Genomic DNA, 25,370 nt, shown 5'->3' with positions numbered 1-25,370 from the left:
TCCAGATCACCGCAGAACTGTATCATGTTAGTGGGGGTGGCGGGGCAAAAAGAGAGTCCCCGAGATAGAACAGATTCTTCTGCCGAGCTGAGTGTGTAGTTGGAGAGATTGACGATATTGCTGGGTGAGTTAGGGGTACCATTGTTGTGGCCCCATGTGGCAGGTAGGATTACACCCCTTCTCTACCTACGCTACATCGATGACATCTTCATCATCTGGACCCATGGGAAGGAGACTCTGGAAGAATTTCACCATGATTTCAACAGCTTCCACCCCACCATCAACCTCAGCATGGACCAATCTACACGGGAGGTCCATTTCCTGGACACCACGATACAAATAAGTGACGGTCATATCAATACCACCCTATACAGAAAACCTACCGACCGCTATACTTACCTGCATGCCTCCAGTTTCCATCCCGGACACACCACACGATCCATTGTTTACAGCCAAGCACTGAGGTACAACCGCATATGCTCCAACCCCTCAGACAGAGACCTACACCTACAAGACCTTCAACAAGCATTCTGTAAACTGCGATACCCACACGAGGAAGTGAGGAGACAGATTGACAGAGCCAGACGTGTACCCAGAAGCCTCCTGCTACAGGACAAGCCCAAGAAAGAAACCAACAGAACACCACTGGCCATCACCTATAGTCCCCAGCTAAAACCTCTCCAACGCATCATTAGTGATCTTCAGCCCATCCTGGACAATGATCCCTCGCTCTCACAGGCCTTGGGAGGTAGGCCGGTCCTTGCCCACAGACAACCCGCCAACCTGAAGCATATTCTCACCAGCAACTACACACCGCACCATAATAACTCGAACTCGAACTCAGGAACCAATCCTTGCAACAAACCTCGGTGCCAACTCTGCCCACATATATACACCAGCAACACCATCACAGGACCTAACCAGATCAGCCATACTGTCACTGGTACATTCTCCTGCACATCCACCAACGTAATATATGCCATCATGTGCCAACAATGCCCCACTGCTATATACATCGGCCAAACAGGACAGTCCCTACGTAAAAGAATCAATGGACACAAATCTGATATTAGGAATGGCAACATACAAAAACCTGTAGGGGAACACTTCAATCTGCCTGGACACACAATTGCAGATCTAAAAGTAGCCATCCTGCAGCAAAAAAACTTCAGGACCAGACTTCAAAGAGAAACTGCTGAGCTACAGTTCATCTTTAAGTTTGACACAATCAACTCTGGATTAAACAAAGACTGTGAATGGCTCGCTAACTACAAAAGCAGCTTCTGCTCTCTTGGAATTCACACCTCCAGATCAGCTGCTAGAAGTGGGCCTCATCCTCCTTGATTGGATCCACCTGGTCATCTCCAGCCTGATCCTGGCCTGCATATTTATTCCTGCCTCTGGAAATTTCCACTACATGCATCTGACGAAGTGGGTCTTTGCCCACGAAAGCTTATGCTCCTACACTTCAGTTAGTCTATAAGGTGCCACAGGACTCCTCGTCGCAATATCATAGCAGTGACCTATTAATTATGCTTTGATTTAATATTCTTCTATATCTATGAACTTTAAAAAATATATACATTGAAGTGTTTTGTTTGTACTGGTGACATGTATCTGCACATTATCTCAATATCGGTGAACATACCAAAATTCAATCTGCCCATGGATGGAAAAAAATAGAGGGAACACTGTTCCCCACCCCTCCCTGCACAGAGCCCACCCTCACAATCCTTTCCACAGACTCACTCTCCTATCCCCTGCCCTCCTGCAGCACTCACCAGCCCCCTGTTAGAAGGAACGCTGGTGCAGGCTGCAGACCAGAATGACAAATTTTGAAACTTTTGGCTGCATGTGGCCCATGGGCTGAGAACTGTTATAAATTAAGATCATATTGACAAGCTAATAACTTCAACTGCAATTTTTCCTTCCTCCTCCCCTTCTCCCCAGCCCCCGCCTTCCCTTATTTATTCTTGGATCTGAACTTTTAATACTTCAGTCATCTGAAGAAGTGGGTTGTGCCCATGAAAGCTCATGATACCATCTTACATGTTTTGCTACTCTTTAAGGTGCTGATAGACTATTTATGTTTTTTTAAGTTTTTCCAGTTACAGACTAACTCATTTACCCCCTGAAGCTTTTCAACTCCAATGGCAATTTCAGCCTTGTTTACACAGGCCATAAAGCTGGGATTAACAGCATACTGACTTATCATAAAGAGTACTGAAATCAGATTTTCCTAATGTAAACAAACCTCATGGGATTAATGTTCTGGTCTTGGTTTTGAGCTTCAATTTGCTATTGCCTTTTAGCAAAACAATAATACTTTTTAATTACATTAAAATAAATACATTTTCCCAAAGTCAAAATATGAGCCATTTTGAAAGAAGAAACTTATCTATGCACATGTATATGTTAACTCAAATACAAGTTCCGCTAACTTATGCTATCACTAATTGCTTTTCCTATTCAGTGGAGTACAATTCTGATTCTTCAGAATGAAAGCTGGTAGTAACACCTATATTTAGATTGAGTAACACTTTATGAAGATACCTGCAGACTTTGAAAAACTCTCACGTCCACAATTTGCAATAGGTCTTTGAAATTTGGCAGTGGAAATGACATTTAGCTAGAAAAGTGCCTTTTCTTTGTCCAGTGAAATTCCATTCAGAACTTGATTAGAAACTGTTAGAAAAGAGTCACTGCACCTTTTCAGAAGAAGTTTGACAGAATGCTGAAATAGTAACAAACACCCCTCCCAAAAAAACAAAAAAAATCCTGCAGCATCTATCCCATAGCTAAAGTAGATACCTTCCATGACCATCACTGTTCTGAAAATCGTTGGGGTCTACCAGAGCTATCTGAGCGGGTGGAGAGATACACCAGCCAGGTTTTCCCCCACACTATCTCAGATGCAGCACAGGCCTCAGCAGCCTATTAATCCCCATTAATTTGGTTTTTAACTTTTAACACCCTCTGCTCCCTAAGAAATACCATACCAGAACAAGACAGAAAATTGTTATTTAGGTTACAGATCCAAGCACTATACAGTTAGGAAATCCCACATTAAAGATGTCTGTGCAGCTTAATTGTGCCCCCATGTGCATATGAATTATGATATAGCACTTAATTATGTGATCACATACTTCCAAAACCTTTCCCCCACACACAAAGGACTTCTACTCATTCAAAGCATAGAAAGGCCTTTCCTTACCTTTGACTGCTAGACTTTGCCATTTCTACAACATTCTTTTAATGTAGCTTGTTCATGTATTTTCCTCAATTTTGTAATATAATGATAAAGTACATTATGCATTAACTGATATTTTCCATTAGCAGTATCCATTTGAAGTATTAAAGTACTGAAATCAAGACACTAAAGGTACTATATTAAAATTAAACTTAACCTATAAATCGGAGTTACACTTGAGAAATATGCATTTATACTCAGAATGAAATCTTGGCCATACTGAAATCAAGTGTAAAATTCCCAATGTCTTCACCCATAAATCCATTTCATCTGTATTCATTTGCTTCTAAGCACACAGAGGGTGCGTCTACACAGCACTCTTTCCTCGAAATACCTTATCTCGAAAGAGCAATTTTAACAAATGCCTTAATCCTCATGGAATGAGGGATACAGGGATGCCAGAATAGTGCACCCTTATTTTGAAATATACAGGGATACCTCAGCTGCATAGACATAGCCAGAGTCTCCAAAAATACTTACACATACAGCCACTGACAAAGTTGGCTAATTTTAAATGTTACAGTATCAATCTCACAATTTTTTTAAAATTGTTTACCTGGATGAAGTGGCAACTTCAAATGAACCTGGGATTTCTGGAACAGGCCGATGTCTTAGCATAAAAGATCGAGTTGTTCTGGGAACTACTTTAGTACTTCTTTGCTCACAAGGACCATACAAGTCATTGTCCACCATTTCACCTTTAAACTCAAAGAATGAAGAATCTGGAAGAGGTGAGATTTCCACCTCTGAGAATGTTAGATGCTCATTCTCACTGGACTTGGTTTCAGATAAGTTGGCAAAAGAGGACTGAGAAATTGGTCCTTCAACATATAGTGCAGAATTGCTGTCTAAATTCAAATTACCTTGTTGTGCCTGTGTTTTTACCAGTGCAACATCTATATTAGATACTTTTTGAAAGACTGCACTTTTCTCAGTATTTCCACTAAGGCTGACAGCATCTTCTGAGCAATCTGAGTTCTGGTACAACAAACTAGAAGATTCCAGATCTAAAAAACAACCATCTTTCACTTCCAGTAATTCATGTTCAGTAAATTCACTCTTTTCTTTACTAAAAAATCTTACTGGCAATGCTCCAGATACTGGACTATCTTTAGTAATCCCCTCTGAATTTATATTGGATATTTTGGAATCCTGGTCATAACACAAAGAATGACTTTCTCCTATTTCCCCCAAGTCCTTGGGCTTCAGATTTTCAAATGAGACAGATTTTTCTTGCATTCTAGAAAGTGTGATCTCTAACTGCTTAAGAATTCTTCTGCGATGTCCGGTAGGCATTATTCCAATTTGCTGAAGCACATTATTATTTATTCCTATGCAGTCTGCCACAGTGTTATAGCCAGATTCTTTGAAGTTAAGAAGATACTGCACCAAATTGATGTTGGCCAAGAATTCTTTGATATCGGTATTATCATCTCTGGATGACATGACGACAGCTTCATTCCTGATGTAGGCTTTCAACAATACAGAAGCACAGTCACTACATCCACTTATTCTCCAGTGTAAAGTAAACAAACTCCCGAAGTACACTCTTCTTTAGTCATGCTAGAGAAAATAATTTTTTTCCACAAGTAGCAATTCTGCTTGGCCAAAGATGTAAACTGTAAACACAGGGAAAAAAAGTTTAAAAATTGGTATTTTTTCTCCACTGAACATAGTGATTGCATACACAATCTAAGCCGAAATATTGAAGGCTCTCTCTACATAACATTTTGAAATTTGTTTATCAATTTTGAGATTTCCATGTTGTAAGTAATGTAAAATCTGTATCCCTATGACTTGGGGAATAGTGAATTTTGAAATTCAGAACAAATACTTGTATATGGATTCCTTTGGAAATGTGGTTTACAAAAAGGCTCCGTTATATTCCACACCATAATCCATGTGGAACAAGGTTTAGAAAGGCAACCGCACACTCATGCACTTTTGCTTTTAGAGTTGTAAAACAGAATGCCTCTCAGGCGCATGAAATGTTCTTTATTAATGTGCTGAAGAATACACCCTGAATTGAAGGACCACGGCAAGTCTGCTACAAGCATGGGGTGAACAATAATTTTTGCCCAGGGGCCACCCCGGAAGGGGCGGGGCCTAAACAGGAAGGTGGGGGCAGGGTGCTTCTGGGCTACTCCACCCCCAGACCATGATTGCCACATGCTTCCACATGCAATCAGTACCTGGGGGCAGGGGAGCTTTGTGAAGTTTCCTTCGCCCTATCTTGGGAATGCCATGCGCTCCACGCAGGGCGGGGGGAAGAATTTCATGCAGCTCCCCCACCCCCAGCCCAATCAGGGCTTTGGGGCAGAGGAGCGTGTGATATCTCCTCCTGCCCTGCGATGTGCAGGTAGCACTTTGAAGCACTGCGTGCTCCTCGCAGGGTGGGAGGAAGTTTTGTGCGCTCCTCCTCCCCTCCCCCCATGGCCTCCAGGCCCTAATTGGCCTGGGGGTGGGGGAGCGGCAGAGCTTCCTCAGGCTGGATCAACCCACTTGGCATGCCGGATCCGACCCACGAAGGCCCTTTTGCCCACCCCTGTACTAGCATGTACAAATCAGCAAAACATAAACAAAGGAACAGAGAAGGACAGACAGCATTGCATTGAACTGTCCTGACTCATGGAATCTGACCCTGCTCTGACAGAATTCTTAATGAAAAAGAAGCTACTTGTAGCAACTCCCCTTTCCTTCACTTTATGTTGTTTGGATGTAAAAGATATGATTTACCCTATAGGCATCCAGAAATCTCTTCACCCAGTTTAAAATATCCAACAAGACCACACAGGAAGAAGTGAAGGATACTAAATCCATTTGAAGCAGCAGAAGGATTTCGGTAGACAAAATAATTACCCAAACCAAAAATCTAGACAGAGAAACGTAGTTTTGGCAAGAATTAATCTATCAGGCACTTTAGTGACTAATCTTCAAATATGTATAATTCACAACTTGACATTGTTCACCATTTGAGTTTAATGGCTCATACTCACCTGCATACAATAAAGAGAGAAAAAAAGAAAGATGTACTGCTATCAAGACATTTATGAGTCAAATAACCCAATTTCATTCCAATGACTTGGCTTGTCTCAAGAAGGGTGTAGGCTTGGGGAACCACAGAATGTGTCAGTGGTGAACGGAAATAGGAAAGTGAAGTAAATAATCAGTCAAGATGTTTTTTTCTGACAGACATGTATCATTCTTCACTGCTCATAAAAATTATAGCATTTTAATCAGTTTCAAAACTAATTAACTCTGAAATACACTAATCCGTGCATGTTATAACTTTACATAACAAGAAATCATAACTATACTTTCTTTTCTAGATAAACAAAAGAGTACTTAAAAGTACATTTCCAAGAACTTACATGAAAAAATTAGAGTAACATTAAGTATGGGCCAAAATTTAGGTTTATTTATTTTACTTCCATTGGAAATAATTTTTTAAAATTCTTCTGTATTGTTTGCAATTCAAAAATTGTGCACTAGCACAATGCAGTGAGAACAGAAAATGAAATAGATTACACCTACATTTGGCAGAATTCAATTTTGACAAAGCTTTTTTTATTTCTAAGCTTTTTTATTTTTACATGTTTAAATTCGTAATTTTTCACAACTACGAGTATTTATTTCTGTTGATTTCCATTTTTTGCAATTGGGGGAAGTTATGAACAAGTCAGACACTCATTATTAATAAAAATGAACAATGAGAATTGAAAAGTTAAAACTTTACCTGTTGAAACACACTGTCAATATCACATCACAATCTTTTAAGTAAATATGCTTGTCAAACTAATAAGTTCTCAAAGCAACATTTTTCTTACTTTGCCTATCCATACTTTGACCATCAATTAATATATTTGATAGATTTGTATGTGCATAGTGAAGTTGACATTTATTAACATTTATCAATAAAATTCTAATCCTTCCAAAACTAACAAACAAAAAATACCTGTCTAACCTATATACATTGTCTAAGTTGACAATAAAAAAGTTACACTTTTAATATTGTTTGTTTAAATTATTTAATTTGATGAGATAAACAGAATTTAAGACTTTTATTAATCCAATAGTAGCCCTTTAAGAAAGAAGAACATATTCCATGTATATAATTAAACATATAAATAAACTTTGACTAAATGTTTCATTTCCCTCAGTCTGTATGTATGGTTAAAGTATAGCTACTATTTTTGGCCAATTACTCCAGATCCAGAAAGTATGCCCTGAGTAACTTATAGTATGATAAAAATTCTATCCGAAATGACATTTCTAATACTTGTTTCTAAATGTATTTGTTTCTAAATGGAAAAAGCCATCAGGAAAAAAAGGAGTAATGGGCAGTTCTTAAAATATATTATATTAGAGGTTCAACATCAAACTATTCCAACACAGAGAAAAGAAAAGAGCTACCACAGAAAGTCAACATGGCTGCACGAGGAGCTTTTTAGCTATCTAAAAACCAAAAAAGGATCAATACAGGAAATGGAAGAATACATGGGAATAGCATGACCTTTTGACCAAGTTAAATGAATTCAAATCAGTAGAGCTGGATGCTATTCACCTATCTATAGAAATCTCGGCACCACTGGCAACAATATTTACAAACTCAGAGATGACAGAAGAGGTCCCGGAAGACAGGAAAAAGGCTCATGTAGCATCCATCTTTGCTGGAGAACTACAGAGCCATCGGCTTTACTTTGATACCTGGGAATCTATTAAAGTAGTGCATTGAATTTGTGAATACTTTGGAGGATGAAAGAGTGAGTGATCACTAGCTGCCAAGAACAAATCATATCAAACCAGCTTGATATCTTTCTTTGGGAAATGTTTTGGTGGATGGGAGAACTGCAGTGGATATAATATACCTGGACATCAAATAGGCTTTTGACACAATTCCATAGGATAGTCTCCCCTAAGTAAGCTGGAGAAATGCAGGCTCAGTGAAATTACCATTAAATGGATCCATAATTGGTTAAACAATTGCAAACAAAGAGTAACTATTAATGGAACAGATTGGAGGGAGAGGTATCAAGTGGAGTTTCACAGGGATCTCTTCTGGGTCCAGTGTTTAGCATATTTTAATGGCCTGTTTGTAGATGGAGAGAGCATACTGATCAAGTTTGCAGAAAACTGGAGAAGAGGGGTTGTCCATACTTTGCAGGACAGAGATAAAATTCAGAAGGATCTTGATAAACTGAAGAACTATGCTATAGACAACAAGATTAAATTGAACTCAGAACAATCTAAAATGGTACACTTAGAAAAGAAAAGCCAAATGAACTGATTGGGGAAAATCTGGCTTGGCAGCAACATTGCTAGGGAGAATCTGGGAGCTGTGGTGGATTACAACCTCAACATGAGTTAGCAACATGATATTGTTGGGGGGGGGCAAGCGAACACAATTTTAGGTTTCATTAACAAATGCATAGCAGACAAGTCACAGTAGTGATAGCACCACTCTGCTTGGTGCTGGCTAGGCCTCAGCTGCAGCACTATCTATAATTTTGGTCACCAATGTATAGAAAGGATGTCAAGAAACTGCAAAGGATCCAGAAGTGAGTGATAAAGATGAACAAAGGGATGCAATACAAGCCAGATGAGCAAAGGTTGAAAGAAGGGGGGTATATTTAGTTTTGAAGAGGAGATTAAGGAGGAAACATGATAGCAGTCTTCACATTCTTGAAAGGCAATTGTTCTCTTACTACAGAGGGCAGGATAAGAGGCAGTGGTTTACACCACAGCATAGCAAACTTAGATTAAATCTCAGGAAGAACAGTTGGACAAACAAATAATCTGCTTCATAAGGTTGCAGAAGCTTCTTTACTGGAGATTTTCAAAAAAGGCTAGACAGCTATTTGTCTTGGAAGAATTAGACACAACAGCTCAAACATGCTGGCAAGCCATTAGAATAGATGATTGCTGAGGTCTCTTATAAATCCTATGATTTGGTGGCAGTGGCATCAGGAGTTACATGGTTTTTTAACAAAATTATCAAAAATTCATTTGATAGCAAAATGTCAGCTTCCCAAAGGCCCCTGACCTGCTTATTTAATGCTTAAGTAAAAGATCTACATGTTGAGCAGAACAACAAATTAACCGCTTTATTGTTAGCAGCAAGACTTTTTATTGAATACTATCAGAAAAAAATGTGAGTTTCCCTCGTGTAAAACTGTGATAAGACTGTCCTTGTCATGTGACAAGCTTTCACACTAAGGACATATACAAGACACATGCCAAAAATAGCAGAGATATTTTAAAAAAATGAAGTCCCCCCTTTTAGCATACTTAAGGGGAGGGAGTTCCCGATCCAGCAAGCCAAAATTCTGGTGAAGTTCTTGGCATATGAACTTGATTCTGAACTCATGACACTGTGAATCACAATGCTTTATTATAACCTTACCTTAGTAAAAAGATTTTTTTAAATGAATGTGTGCCTATAGCCATCACATCACAGACTGTGGGAAGAAAAAAAAACATGAACATATTTGCATTGTAGCAGAAGTGGCAAAGATTACTATAACAAATGTGCTATAAAAGTTCCATTTAGAATTCTGCTTACAAGGGCTCATGGCTTTTTATCGGTGGAGATGAAATTTTCCAGCCTTGGTTGCTCAGCAAGTTTCATGTTTATTTAAAGTCAGAGCAAAAGTAGTTCAGCAATTTCAGTATGAACACAGTTCTAATTTTTTAAATAATTGTAACTTCTCTTTGGTCTGTAGAGATTAAAGTTCAAACTTGGTAGGTATGCAGCAGGGGTAAGATGGCTGGGGGTTGGAGCTAAGAATGGGTCAGGGATAGAGCCTAGGGCCAGGGATCAAGTCTTGGGGGCAGGACAAGAAGCGGAGTTGCAGCTGGGCCACAGCAGGTGCTAGTAGCCAGGCACAGAGCCAAGGCTGGGGACTGGGGTTGGGGCACGGGTGGGTGGTGCTCCCTCCCTGCCCTAAAGGGTTCATCCCCCACTTTGGGAATCACTGATATACACTATATTTCCCTAATTTGTTCATGAGAAGATAATGCAAAACAGCTTGTAATCCCTGGGTGCGTACATTGTACTTCTGCGCATGTGTCATTCAGAAATTTGAAGTTAGAAATATAAACCTGTTTAGATATTTAGATATGCTAGTGAAGGCCATTAGTAGTACTTCAGGAACTTAATGGCCTGCTACTCAAGACAATGATCTATGAATAGTCTCATTTTTCCTGAAAGCCTGGACTATTGTTGGTTCTACCAAGATATGTCACCAGGTCACTTGATACTGAAAACTACTTCTATGGGGGTGTGAAATGGTGCAAGCTGATCAGGATTCCTGCCTTGGGCAAAATCTATTTATAGGCAAGAAACCAAACAATAAAGGGGAACAACAGTTGCCAGACACCAACACAACCTCAGTGTATCACCAAGATGACTGATGGAAACATCTAAGACTGTAACGGGGGAAGGATCCCGCCCAAACTAAGAGGCTGCCTAGCTTGAGAGAGAGATGATTTAAACTACTGTTAGGGTAAGAAATTGCATGTAACAAGTTTCTTAGAATATAAAGCTTAGCTGGTGTGTTGTTTTATTTTGCTTAATAACTTACTTTGATCTGTCTGTTATCACTTGCAATCTCTTAAATCCTAATCTTTATATTTAATAAAGTCTCTTTTATTATTAAACCCAGTGTAAATAATTGCTACCTTAGGGGACAACTATTGTGCACATCTCCCTTGTATTGATGAGAGGGCGAACTTAGGAGCTTGCTGTTTATAAAACTTTTATACAAAATAAGACTGATTTATGGAGGGTTCTGGCCCATCGAGGCAACGACCTAGATGCTGCATCAAGTCGCTGGGACTGAGCCTTCCTAGAGCTGAGCTGATCTCAAGTGTCTCTGTTGCTCTGCTCTATGCTGTGATCCTAGCTCTATGACTTTGCTGGCAGGAAACCATAGGATCTGGCTCATCAGGAAAGGGTGGTGGGGCACTCCAGAGGGCAAATGGGTTGCTCATATGAGCCTGCCTATCAGGTGTCCTCCTCAAGAGGATTGCTGTGACGCAACCCATCACACTTTCTCTGTCAACTGTCAAACTGTCAACTCTTTTGTACTGTTTTCCCCTTGCTTCCCATGGGATCTTACTGACCAGCTCCCTGAATTGCTAAAGTCTGCCTTCTTGAAATCTATTACCTGTTTTGTGCTGTTTTCCCTCCTACCAGTCCTTAGAACCATGCACTCTACCACTTATATGATCACTTTCACCTAAGCAGACTTCCACTTTCGAACTCTCAAGCAGTTCTTCCCTATTTTTCAAAATCAAATCTAGAACAGCCTAGTAAGGAACGTGGGCTGCGGGAAGGGGAAAGAAGGAAAAAGACCAAGGGTGGTATTAATGGAAACAAATTTCTTACTTTTTAAAAAGTCCACAGATAATCATTCTGCCTACGCTCTAAAAATAATCTCACAAATATTTGTAGCCCTAGACATTGATCCATATTATTATATATCTTTAATAAGTCCATCCATGCTGGGGGTTTTTTTATTAGAAATACTGAAGTGATCTTTTTAAAAGTTCTGTCCAACTGTCAGCAAAAAATGTGAATAAGAAAGTAACATGCAGAAACAAAATTAATTTTCAGCCATTTCGGCCACAAGATTAAGAGGGGCAGTTAAGAGATGTAAAAAGTATTTTGTGATAAAATATTGCTCAGTGTTTCCACTCTGTTTCAAAATGTTCATCTTGTCAAATTCTTCCACCTTTACTCATTTTAAATAGCCTGCAAGAAATACCAGTAGACTTGAGGAATAAGGTTCATTGGAGTAAGCAACTACTCTGCATAAAAAAGCAGAATATGGCCCCAAGTAATTCACTTCAAGGGTAGAATTAGTTCAATGAGGCATGCCTAGCTGCTGCAACAGCATTTGTGCATAGTTACACACACTGTGTCTTGTCTAGTGCTTTTAAAAGGTCATAATTACTATACAGGTTTTTCAAAAAACCAAAGTTCATTCACTGTGTGCTAAAGCGTCTACTGATGCATGGATTGTTTCCAGAAAGGCTGCATTAATCGGTCCAAAGGGCTGAAAATAATTCTCCATTAAGGAATCAAATAGAAATTACAACATTAAAGAAAAAAAGTGGTAAAGTTATTTTAAGATGCAATCAGATCTTTAAAACACACACCCCACTATTCAACTCCCTACCTGACTACTCACACAAAACTAATAGTTGTTGAAACATTACACAACATGAAACCGGATTCATCCTTAACGAGATGCCCACTACATTAAACTCTATTTAACATCAATTGTAAATAAACTAGTAACCACAAATTAGTAACTGCCTGTCAGCCTCAGCTTTGCAGGGTACTGCTGTTTTACAAACAAGAATATAATATACATGAGTTAATAGTTTTCCTAGGTGTCCGCAACTCGTCCGATAGCTATCTTTAATGAGGGGCTTATCTGATAGATGTTAAAGAAACAAATTAGCTGAATAAGAAAATCCCCAGGCAGTTTGGGGGATTGGGACTAGTTTCCTTTCAGAGACGCCCACGCATCAGCCGTTCTTGAAACCAAACGCGAAATTAACAAAAATGTGGCAGGCCGGAGCCGTACACCGTGCACTTTTATGGGAACTTGCAGAGCGGAGGAAAAACCTTCCCCCCAAATCCTTGCAAGTAACAAAACTTTCAAACTCCCTTCCCCCTTGGGGCTGACTTACCTCTGTGCGTTGGAAGAGACGGGGCTGAAGGAGGAAAGTTGCACTTTACATTCCCCTTCTGTCTGTACTTTCTCTTCCTGCTCCCCTCCCGCCAGCCTCTACCCTCGGCTTTGCCCTGGCAGGCGGCGTGTACGGACGATCCTAGCAAGGCTCGGAACGGGGCGCCTGCCTGGGCAGGGAACTCCAGAAGGGCGTTGCTCGCAGCACCTGGCGGGGAAGGGAGCGGCCATGCCGGAAGAGCGCTGTACCTGGGGACAGGAGGGCAGCCCGGTGCCGGGGAGTAACCCTGCGCACAGGGCCCTGGTGGGGGCGGATGCTCCCCGGGCGTGCTGGAGGAAGCGAACTTACAAGCTTTTGCTTTGTGCAAGTTTGCTGCCGCAGCAGCTCTTTGCTGGAGGTTTCACGCATGCCTGGGTGCTGACACACTTGCAAGGGCAGCAGGAGCCGCGTTCTGAAAAGGCCAGGCTGTTAACACTAGAGCGTCCCTCCTCCAGGGAATAGTGATAGAAATGTAGCCGTGTTAGTCTGGGGTAGTTGAAGCAAAATGCAGGACAATGTAGCACTTTAAAGACTAACAAGATGGTTTATTAGATGATGAGCTTTCGTGGGCCAGACCCACTTCCTCAGATCAAATAGTGGAAGAAAGTAGTCACAACCATAAATACCAAAGGATACAATTAAAAAATTCATTTTTTTTAATTGTATCCTTTGGTATATATGGTTGTGACTACTTTCTTCCACTATTTGATCTGAGGAAGTGGGTCTGGCCCACGAAAGCTCATCATCTAATAAACCATCTTGTTAGTCTTTAAAGTGCTACATTGTCCTGCATTTTTCCTCCAGGGAAGCCTGCTCTCGCCTCCGCTGCCCTTTGGTTGCAGCTGAGCTGGATGGAGATATTTTTCAAATCCCAGCTCCAGGTAGGGTTGCCAGATGGTTTCAACAGAAATACCGGACACGCTTGTCATTACATCACAATCTACATTACATATTATTTAGAAAATACTGGACATTTTTTTATTTTCTCATTTATAGATTCTCAGTTTGTTTCCCGGAACAGAAAACTCAAATACTGGACTGTCCAGTTCAAAACCAGACACCTGGCAACCCTAGCTCCATGCCCATGTTCCTGCCTCGGGTGCACACAACCCAGCTCAGAAACGAGAAACTTGTTTCCTCTTACCAACCTTTAGTTCTTGGCCTGAACTTGCAGGGAGAGTGCAGCAGAGGCATGAGCTGCCTTTGGCTCTTTGCAATTATGGTGTGCATCCCTGTGCCAGGCAGATCCTTGAGTATACCACACCCAGAAGGTGCATGGGTTACACTTGCTTTCTAAATGTAAAAACTATAGTTAGCTTAGCTACCAGTGTAACAAACCTGTGGCCACCTACAACCAATCAACATCACAGTTGCCTACTGCACCCTGTGAAACCTCATTTCAGCAGCAGTTTAGGAATAACATACCTATAGTGCAGTGGTTTTCCAACATTTTAGGCTGTCTACACCTTTACACATAATTTATTCTACTGTCTGAGATAGGGTCATAATATACCTAAGAAAATGAGGAGAAGAAAGTTTGTAAGGAATAACATAAGGTGTTGTTACAGTATTTTTCTTACATATCCCTTTATGAAGAGCTCCAGGGGCATGCATATCCCAGTTTGAAAACCATCATCTAGTGCAAAAAAAAAAAAAAAGAGTGCTATACCTTGAACTGAAAAACAAAATCTCCATTAGTAGAAGCAGTGTATTGCCTAAGACACACAGTTGAGAAGTTCTCATATCACTCAGTGGAAGGCATTGGTACATATGTAGACAAGATTGTTAATTACATTACGGCTACGTCTACACTGGCATGATTTTCCGGAAATGCTTTTAACGGAAATGTTTTCCGTTAAAAGCATTTTCGGAAAAGCGCGTCTAGATTGGGAGGACGATTTTCCTCAAAAGCACTTTTTGCGGAAAAGCGTCCGTGGCCAATCTAGATGCGCTTTTCCGCAAAAAAGCCGCGATCGCCATTTTCATGATTGGGGCTTTTTTGCGGAAAACAAATCTCTGCTGTCTACACTGGCCCTTTTGCGCAAAAGTTTTTCGGAAAAAGACTTTTGCCCGAACGGGAGCAGCATAGTATTTCCGCAAAAGCACTGACAATCTTACATGAGATCGTCAGTGCTTTTGCGGAAATTCAAGCGGCCAGTGTAGACAGCTGGCAAGTTAAGCGGCTGCTTTTCCGGAAAAAGTGGCCAGTTTAGACACAGCCTACTAGTTTGTGGTTTGCATGATCATTTGTTAACTATAAGTATTACAAAACAGTTCAAACATATGTTGCACCTTCTGTCTCCACTTCCAGGAACATAACTGTAGCATTCTTAGAAGTGGAGAAGGAAGGTGCAGCCTTCCTTAGATGTATTTAGTTTCACATTCACTGACTTACACTTTTAGCTCAGCTCCAAATGAATGCATACAAAAATCTAAACAAAGGTAAGGGAGTCTGAGTTGATGTTTTTGTATTTGCCAGTCTGTGTGTCAAAAGTGAGCTCTATATGAAGAAAAAGCAAAAACAAGGATGTTACAGGAATGTGTAAGATAAAGCAGACCATTCTCTTACTTACATATTATTACAACTTATTCTGGTTTATCAGGATGTATGTTAGACTAAATTAGATTCTCTTAGGGCGTGTCTACACAGCACCCTTACCTTAAAATAAGATACACAATTTGTGCTATGCAAATTGTGTAGTTTATTTCTAGGTAATTTCAAAATAAAGCACTATTCTGACAAATCCCTTAACCCTCGTGGAACGAGGATTACAGGGATGCTGGAATAGCGCACCCAATGTTTCAAAATATATTTCAAAATAACGGGTACGTTTAAAGATGCAGAATTGCTATTTTGGGATACTTCTGTCTAGACATAGCCTTACACATCAATAAACAGGTAAGATTAGATCTAAAAAAATCAATGAATGAATTCAGGGGAGTACAAATTTACATCATTTCTGCATTTGGCAATTTAGGTAAGTACAGCCAATAAACACGTTTTTAAACAAGTGCAAACTGACCTTGGGAGCTACAGCTGTAAATCTCACATTTTATTCCCATCTGTTGGTCAGCACTACTTTTAGAAAGGAGGAGGAAGAGAAAGTTCTCCTTTCTCAGACCATTGTGGTGTAGTTTCTAATACCACACAGGATACTATATTTTTATATTTGATTGTTTTAACTAGGGGTCAAGTAGGGCGAAAATGGAAATATTCTTCTAAACTACCCAGTGTCCCTGCTCCAGCTTCCATCTCAACCATGTTTCTGTAAAGAATCTTTATCCACAGTTTTACTCCCCCCCCCCCCTCCACAGCTTACTGGCCCAGGAGCCATTTTTCCAATCATATCCATCTACAGCCTTCTTTGTTTGGCTGCCTGACTTAAGGGCCTTTGCCCCATTTCCATTACTATTCCCATTCCTCTGTATCTGTCCTGCCCTAACTCCCACAGGACAGGTGTCATGGGTTATGCCAGATGGAAGCAGATCCCAATAACATGAGTGTGTCAGCAACAGTAGCCCCTAGTAGAAAAAGTGCTATCGCCAGCTGAGAATGAGATTTTGGCTGCCTCTGTATTGACCAATGTCACAAACAGTAGGCCTGTGGAAAAGACTAGGAAAGTAGAAAATAAATGTGGTCTTCACCTCAGTGAGGTGAGTATACTAGGATTCCTTCCAAGACCTCTTTCCAGTTGGCTTGCTAAGAACTCAGTCAGACTCTGGAATTCATGCCTCACTTATCTTTATTTGGCATACAGCAATGCTATGGTGAAAAGACTGAACCCCAATGGGTGGATGCAGGGTACATCACAGATTCAAAGTTACACAGAAACCCTCTTCCTTTATATACAATTACACATACAATTGCATTAATTTACTTTGCATCACACATTTTGGGACTCGCTTGGTTACTTTGTAAGAACCAGTGCCCCACAGCAGTGGTCTCCAAACTTTTTAACCACAAGATCACTTTTTCAACTTAAGTGCAATGTAAGATCTACCTCAAACTACAGATGTTAAGGACTAGTCGACTATCCGATAAGCAAGCCAGGCCTTGAGTCAACTAGTCGATTCCCTCCCCCCTTTCTGCCTCAATCCGCTAGAGGCAGCAAAGGGGGAGGGAAAGAAGGGTACTTCAAAGCGGCAGTGCCAACTACTGAGGCTCTGTGCGGCGCTGCTGCCTTGAAACACTGTGGCAGAGCCCAAGATCAGCTATGCAGCGCTTCCTGTTTGAACTCCTCAGATGATTCCAGGCTCTGCACGGCACTTTCACAGAACCCAGGATCAGCTAGGGAGTCACTGTTTAACTGAGATGGCTTCCAGGTGATAGAACAGTGGAGTTAAGGCAGGCTTACTCCTGCTCCGGCGCTACACCACTCCTCAAAGCAGTTGGCATGTACAGCAATGGCTCCATGGTGCCATGTGTTCCCCTCATCTACAAGCACTGAGCCCACAGCTTCTAATGACTACAGTTTCCCATTACTGAACAATGGGAGCTTCAGGAGTGGTATCTGCAGGCAAGGACACCATGTGGAGACTCCCTACTGTACCTCTCTCTGGCTGCAGGGACATGCCAGCCACTTCCAGGAGCAGCAGTTACCACAAGGATAATTACTCTAGCCATGACAGGTTAGACATTTTAGAGCTCACTACTCAAAGAATTACATTTAAGCGTAAGAGGGCAATGAAAATTATGAAATGCACAGACAGTCAAAAACTAAATATAACCCACTTTGCAAGCAGTAAAAGAAGTAACAACAACCCTGCACATATGTGTTGAGTTGGGAGATGAGAGTGAATGACGGAGGCACAAACATTGTGTGAGAGGGACAGAGATTTGCATTGCCAAGCTCCCTCCATCCCCTTCAGTCTGTGCAGAGAGAGGATACAGAAAGGGGGGAGGGACACTCTGACATCAGTACTCCCTCACCCATACTGTCTCTCTCCCATACCCTGCACAGCAAGCAGGAGACTCCGGGGGGTGTGGGGTGCAGCTCTAAGGCAGAGGGCAGCAATAGCATGACAGTGTGTGGAGGGCAACTGAAGTGCCAGCGCTTGAGAGCTTCCCGGCCAAACCAGTCAGGATCACCTGTCAGAGGCTCCAAGATCTAGATCCCGATCTACTGGTTGGTGACCACTGCCCTACAGTATACTATGTCCATGCAATGTCCATGTTCCACCTACTGTACTTTATCTTTACATCCCTGGCTATCTTGTCCATTGTTATCTTGTTCTTTGCAAATAGTTCCCTGGGTGTTCCCTCCCCTTATCTTAGCTAGCTCAGACATTCTGTCTCTTTACTCCCTGACCCATTTAACTGTCTTTTAATTAGCCACAAACATTCAGTTTTCAGCATGCTGATCAATATAACCCCCTAATCCTGCCTTCCAAGAAATCTGGCCCAAGAAAGTTCATCACCTAATAAACCATCTTGTTAGTCTTTAAAGTGCTACATAGTTCTGTCTTTTGTTTCAGCTACACCAGACTAACACGGCTGCATCTCTATCACTTTTCCCTTGTTTAATTACTCACGTCAAGCCAGGCCTTAGAATATACTTTTCACATATACCATAAACTTGGTGTTTCAGGCAGAATTTTAAAGGTATTTATGTGTCTAAATATTTAGATAATGTACAGTGGGATTTTTAAAAATGCCTGGACATCTAAATCATACTGATGTCAATGGGAGGTAACTGGGTGCTTTGGAAAATCCTACTAGGTGCCATTCAGAATCTTCAAATGCCAAAATAACATTAAAATCTGCCCCATGTTTTACAAAAATAATTCTGTCTCCTAAATCTCCACCATGCAAGCAATTTTGATGCAAGAAAACTTCACTCAGTCGCATGCTGTGCCCATTGCTCTCTTTCACAATGTACATAGATTATTTTGGAAATGTATTTTGCTTTGACATTTCTCATTAACATTTTTCTTGCTTTGAGTGTAACCTAGTCCCATATCTTATTGTAGAGTCACTAGTGTCTTGCAAGTTGACCCAATCGCCAGGCCTCTTGTGGTTCCATGACATCCTCCCCATTCTGATTTTACCCCTACTTGTGAGTCCTAGGTTCATCAGCATTTCGGACTGGGCAGAGTCCCTCCTTCTCTCTCTCTCTTTGAAATCCTTCTTAGGTGTGTGAATGGTCAGGTTTCTTGCACAGAGCAGAATCTTGTTCTAAGTAGAATCCCTGGCTCTCTGCCACCTCCTCCCCATTTGTCATAGGGTGGGTCACCAGCCGAGAGATAACTGGATCATAGGCTTGATGTCTTCACATTGACAGTCGGACAGATCAGCTATCTGGAATGCATTATAACAGCAAGTTTAGACCTGTGCAGTCACAGTGCTCATACCTTCACTCACAGGTTCATAAATTGATATAAAGAGGGGCTGATGTTATTTGGTCACAGTATCCCTTTCTTTTTCTTTTTCAGTAGGTGTGAACACCCCAGTCTTTGTTCTATCCTGCTTAACTGAATACGTGTCTGCTTAAACTGAATGTACAGTAAGATCACAGCATATTCTAGAATCTCTTTACTCATGTCTGCTTTTATTTTGTTTTGACAAACTCTGTAATGAAGTGTAGTTTCCCCCTTTCTTATTTGCATGTGAGTCTTATTGTGCTGTATTAATACTGTGGTGCCTTGGTTTTCTTGTGTACTACACAAATGCCTAGATCAGAGCTGTGGCTTGTTTGTTTGCGGACTGCAGTACAGTTTAGGTTTACACGGGGCTCAAAAGGTGGCCCACGGGTGGGAGCCAAAACAAAAAAGTAGTCAATACAATGGTCTTATGTTGATATGTGTTTTAGTAGTTAAATTTCTGAACGGTCATTGCTCATTACAAGTGCTGTCATATGGGTGGAAATTGGGTAGATATTGAATTTTATTACTATCAGCAGAACTGACTAAAATGGGGCCTGTGTGTTGTGTAGTCTATCCTTAATCTTTCTGTTCATGCCCATCAGTGTGAAATAAGCTATTTGCATATATTTGCATGTATATGCAACCACACTTAAGTTGCTGTCCTCAGCACTTGCTGTAAGTATCATTGTGGCCCCTGGGACTTCCAAAGTTGAGTAGCCCTGGCCTATATGGTGGAAACTGGGTGGCTGATTTTTGCTGAGACCTTCAGGGCAGGTGAGGCTTCCCAGAGCTCATAAGCTATGGCATAGGCCCTTTATAACCTGCAAACCAGGAGAGGGATGTGATCAGATGACAGAAAGCTGGACAAAGACCAGAGAAGGGGCAATGGGCATGGGTGGAATCAAGTTCAGTCAGTGGTAGGCTATTTGGCCTGGGGTTCCCCCAAGATGGAGTCAGCTGAGCATGGGTGGTGGATAAAGGTAGAGCTGGGGGAAGCAAACTCCCAGCCCCAATCCTTCAATCCAGGCCCCACCTCCACAGAAGCCACGCTGCCTCGTTGGCCCCAGTACCATGGTGAGGGCAGGCAGTGTGTTGCCCCAGCCTCCCCAGCATCACAGGGAAGGTGGCTGGCACACAGCCCCAGTCTTCTCAGCCCCGGAGCATGGGGAGGGAGGAGAGCGCACAGTCCCAGCCTTCCCGGCTCTGGAGCATGGGGAGGGAGGAAAACATGTGGCCCCAGACTTCCCGACCCTGGAGCACAGGGAGGACAGGCACTTGGGGGTAGCAACACTCTGTCCTTAGTACACCTACGGTAGGCATTCTGGGATTGGAATATGGGTGAGTTCAGGCTGGCGGTTTGGGAAGGCAATGCCTTCCCCCACCTATTATACCCGCTTCCCATGGCTGAGAGCCACTGATTTCTATGCTACTAAAAGTTATTTTCTTGACTGTGTACCTGTGGATTAATAAACCTCCCATTTTACAATGCTGGCTGAGATTTCCAGCTGACTGGAGTTGGAGTGCACGGCCATTGGTTTCCTCAAGAGCCCCTTTCAAGCAAACTCTCTGTGATAAGGTGAATGGTGCATCATAAGGCATTGGTTAATGGAAGTGCTGAATAGTCCAACGTCAGCCCCAAGAAGGCCAAAAGCTGTGTAAGCTTCTTGCCCTGGTAACGGTGTGCTCAGAGAGAGGAGGAATGCTATAGCAGAGTCCTGATTGTCTTCGTTCAGAGCAGTTCCAGAGCAAGGGCCTAGTGACTCCATACCTCATACTTCCCCATTAATATCAGACAACCTGAAGTTGTTTTGCACTTATATTTATCTTTCAGTTTTTGTACCATACACAATTTGATATAACATGTATTTATATGGGTTGGTATGTAAGCTGTTTCATGAATTAAGCCCTATATGATTTTTTCTTCTTTTTAATAGAAATGAAAAAGCTTAGTTTATCAGATTCTAGGAAATCTCTGAACAGGACGGCTAAAATATATTGTAAGTTCTCTGTCACTGTGATAAAGCAAAGCTCCAAAAACTCTTTCTAAAAATGAAAAAAGGAAGTTGTATTCCACTAACCTGATGCAATTCAGATATGACGTAAGGGACAACACTATTCTAGGAGCTGACAGACTTGAAAATTCCAGAGATTTTATTATCTGATAATATCCCTTTCCCTTGAATTTCTATGCTGCTATCAAAATTATTTGTGAGGTAGTGGAAGAAGGAGGGGTTGAAAGAATACAGAGATAAAATTGTGAGTTTAGAAATGAATTCTATGCAGAAGGTACAAGACACTAACTGTATCTTTAGAAATTGTTGATTTGTATATTTTATGCATTGAGCAAACAAACCAACCATTTTAAAAAAAGGAATAGGGAGATACTGGGGCTGTTACAGTCAAAAATATACACAGACCCTTAAAGAAGGCTATACATGGTGAATGTACAGGTTTTTTTTCCTCTAAACACAACTGTACTCACTACTTTAGTTCTTAAAACACTTGTTTCTCTGTAATCGTCAACAAGCATGATTTGTTTTGAACACTATTTAGTCCATAACAATGATCCAGCAAACAAGGTGAACCAGTGTTTAAGTAGCTAGTTCTAAACTACACAGGAGGGTAAATGATCATAATGATCACCACCTAAGGATCTTCCACTAGTGGTTCCAGGCTCAAGCTCAACCCCTCCTCCTCCTCCATAAGGTGGGGAACCTGCGCTGTCTCTGCTGCATGGGAGATGAGGAGGAGGCTGCGCTCCCCCAACCCCACTCGACTGAGGGAACAGCAGCAAAGTTTTCTCCATGGCTGCCATTGGCTGGTGCTACCTAGGCAGTGGTCTTGGTGGTGCCCAGTGGGGAAGAAGCAGCCTGCATGCCGCACCACCATCAGGAGCCCTGTAGCACTGCTGTAGCCCAGCGTCTAGCCTCACCTACAGGGACCTGGCTCCGCTAGGCTAGAGATTGGCATCTGCCTTCCCATGCTGCACGTTGGCATCTGCCCATGGGCCCCGCTGCCTCCAGGTATTGCCTGGGGGAGGCACCGTGCCAGCTGCTGGAGAAGCCCTGTAAATAGCAGGTCTAGTGCCATTGTGCTACCAGGCTGAGTAAATGTTCAGAGGAACCCTGAGGCCTTTCCCCCATGAGACCTGCCCATCCTGCCTTCTGTTCAGCGGTGCAGGCAGCTGCATTTCTGAGGCAGGGAGGACTGCTCTGTAGGGCAGCCACGCAGAGCAGGGCTCCTCCAGAAGCCAGAGGAGGGGGCTGCCTGTCTCCTCAGGAGGTCATGGGGGTGTGCAGCCAGAAGAAACAGGCTCACTAGGGAACTCAGTTCCCCACCTTCACCCCTCAACAAAGAACTGGTGTAAACCAAGAAACACTTCTGTATTGCATTGTGCCCAGTGCACCTCACCCCCTGGCTTGCTCTGTACCTCCGTAAAACTGTCTGGGATTTCAAGATTTCCTGTGCTGACCAGGTGCCATTTGGGTTGCCATAAACACAAAGCCAGTGTAGAGGACAACAGAGGAGCCCTCCAGCACTGAAACAGGTAGCAATTCTAAACATTTTGTTTTCTGTTTAGAAACAATAGCCTGTAGGATTGTGGTACTTCTGGTAGCAATATATTATAGGAGCAATTCCTGCTACCAGTAGCAGAGTCTTACAAGGGTGCAGCTCTCTACATACCACCAGTCAATGGGGAGCAATGGGGGTGCGAAGCCAGCTAAGCATCATACTCAGGCCCCCAACCCCTCACTCACTACTCTCCCTCTGCCAAGACTCCATACCCCCAGCTTGCTCCTGCACCTTCTTTCCTGCCAGACAGCCTACCCCCAGTCTCCTCATACACCCTTCCCCCTGGCCACACTCTGCACCTTCCTTTGCTCCTGCACCCTCCATTATGGCCAGACACCCTCCTGCCAGCCTGCTCCTGCACCCTCTTTCCCTACTGGCCAAACACTCTCCCTCCTGACCAGATATCCTACCCCAAGCCCACTCCTGCACCCTCCTTTACCCCTGCATCTCCCCCTTAGACAGACAACAACCCTGCTTCTGCATCTACCATTTCTCCTGCACCCTTCCTCCTGGCCACACACTGTGCCCTCCCTTGCTCTTGCTCTCTCCTCCCTGGCCAGAAACCCTACTTCCTTCCCAGATCCTGCACCCCAACCCTATTCCACTCGCTGGCAGCCCTGTCCCACACACTGAACCCCTCATTTTTGTCCCTATCCCAGAGCCTAAGGGGGACCCCAAAATCCATTAACTCTAGAACCCCAGAAAAGTAAATCTGGCCTTATGGGAAGCCCTAAACTTCAGTCCTTCCTGTCCCTTCCTCTCGCCACATGGGGCTGGAGCGCCAGACGAGTGAGGTATCACATTTGGGAAACACATCAGTGAGGGTTGGGTTTTTTTGGAGGAGTTGTTTTGCTTCTCACTTGTGTGGTCCCCAACTGATTTTTCTGTGGGTCAGTGGCTCCCAGCCCAAAAAAGTTTTCTGCCCCCAGCCATAAATAAAGCAAACATTGAAACCTTTTGTGTTGGACATAAATTAATATTTCACTTTAATTAAAATGAAGTTTGATTAACATGAGAAAGTTAAAATGCTTAATCTGTTTAATAATTTAAATTAAACCATTCCCTGGCTGCTAGCTGCAGCACTAGCAAAATGGCTTGGGCAATTATGGCCTCCGGAAATTTCCGCTACATGCATCTGACAAAGTGGGTCTTTGCTCACGAAAGCTTATGTTCCAATACATCCGTTAGCCTATAAGGTGCCACAGGACTCCTCACCACTTTTTTAGATTCAGACTAACACAGCTACCTCTCTGATACATTAGCAGCTGTTGGTCCACGGAAAGATTTGCATTGAGCCAGGTGGTCCAGAGGCCAAAATGTCTAAGAACCATTGCTCTAGATGCTATATAATATTATTAATAATTATCATCATCATACTACAGAGGAACAATTTACCAAGGATTATGTTAAATTCTCCATTCCTGAATTTTTAAAATCAGGAGTGGACATTCTTCTAAAAGATCTGCTCTAGGGAATTATTGTGGGGCAGTTCTTTGGCCTGTGTTATACAGAAGGCCATACTAGAGGATCACAATGGTCCCACATGGTCTGAAAATCTATGAAGCTTTTATTATCAATGTATCCTCCTTTTGCTAGTAGACTGACCCTGCAAGAACAAAATACTTTTAGCCTGTTGACACTATCATTCGTATAAATCTCCCCTTTAATACACATCGATCTCCTTTACTCAGACTTTTCTATCTTATGTCTTTCATTTTGGAAGTATCCTCATTTTAATCCATCATGTCATCTGTGTTTCATAATAATTGGGTATGTTCCCTTTCTGTTACAGGTGAAAATAATTTTTTAGTAACAGAGTCATGAAGCTGAGATTATAGAGCATTATTGACATTCTAAAAACGTGTTAAGCTCTTTTTCCTGTGTTAGGCTTTTGTTTTGGGTGGGGGTTGGTTCCCCCCCCCCTCCACATCCATATGGTAAGCAGATTGGTGCATTTGCACAGAGGGTTTGATCATGAGAGCACACTTTTTCATCACAAGGAAACAATCTGTTAATGCTTCAAAGCCACCATGAATTAAGGGAAAACTATGTAAATTAGTATTCTGTCTAGTTTTCTAGACTGTAGGGAAAACCTTGTACACAGTGCATACTTGTAGGACACATACAACTGGACAAAGAAAGAGCCTGTCAAGAATGCCACCGAGTTCCCACACAGAAAAGCCACAAGCTACTTTAAGAAAAAAAATCTAGTGGATATGAGGAAAAAAATCAAAGGCTATGTCTAGACTGCAGGCTTCTTTCAGAAGAAGCTTTTCCAGAAGAGCTCTTCCGGAAAAATGTCTTTAGAAAGAAAACATCCACACAGAAAGAGCACATTGAAAAAAGCTATCTGCTTTTTCGAAAGATAGCGTCCAGTCAATGTGAACGCTATCTCACATTTAAGTTATGATTACTATGGGTGGAGTGGTCACCAGGGCACCTG

General features: G+C 42.1%; 2 protein-coding genes across 3 annotated transcripts in view; one reads left to right on the top strand and one right to left on the bottom strand.

Moving 5' to 3' along the window:
* ARAP2 (ArfGAP with RhoGAP domain, ankyrin repeat and PH domain 2) overlaps window positions 1-13,321 on the bottom strand; it is a 213,755-nt gene extending 200,434 nt beyond the window's left edge. Inside the window, exons 1-2 of one of the 2 annotated variants that reach the window (XM_025187574.2) lie at window positions 12,953-13,321; window positions 3,807-4,869 (exon numbers count right to left, since the gene is read on the bottom strand). In XM_025187574.2, the coding sequence (XP_025043359.2) occupies window positions 3,807-4,696 (890 nt within the window). In that variant the 5' untranslated portion in view covers window positions 4,697-4,869; window positions 12,953-13,321. The remainder of the gene's footprint in view (window positions 1-3,806; window positions 4,870-12,952) is intronic. The other variant, XM_006128750.4, reaches the window with a different exon arrangement.
* DTHD1 (death domain containing 1) overlaps window positions 1-25,370 on the top strand; it is a 126,576-nt gene that overhangs the window by 24,865 nt on the left and 76,341 nt on the right. The gene's annotated exons all lie outside the window — the stretch shown is intronic.

This window comes from Pelodiscus sinensis, chromosome 5 (assembly GCF_049634645.1).
Source record: "Pelodiscus sinensis isolate JC-2024 chromosome 5, ASM4963464v1, whole genome shotgun sequence".
NCBI classification, from domain to species: Eukaryota; Metazoa; Chordata; order Testudines; family Trionychidae; genus Pelodiscus; species Pelodiscus sinensis.
Note: the sequence above shows the minus strand (reverse complement) of the source record. Positions and strands in the feature narration are given on the sequence as shown.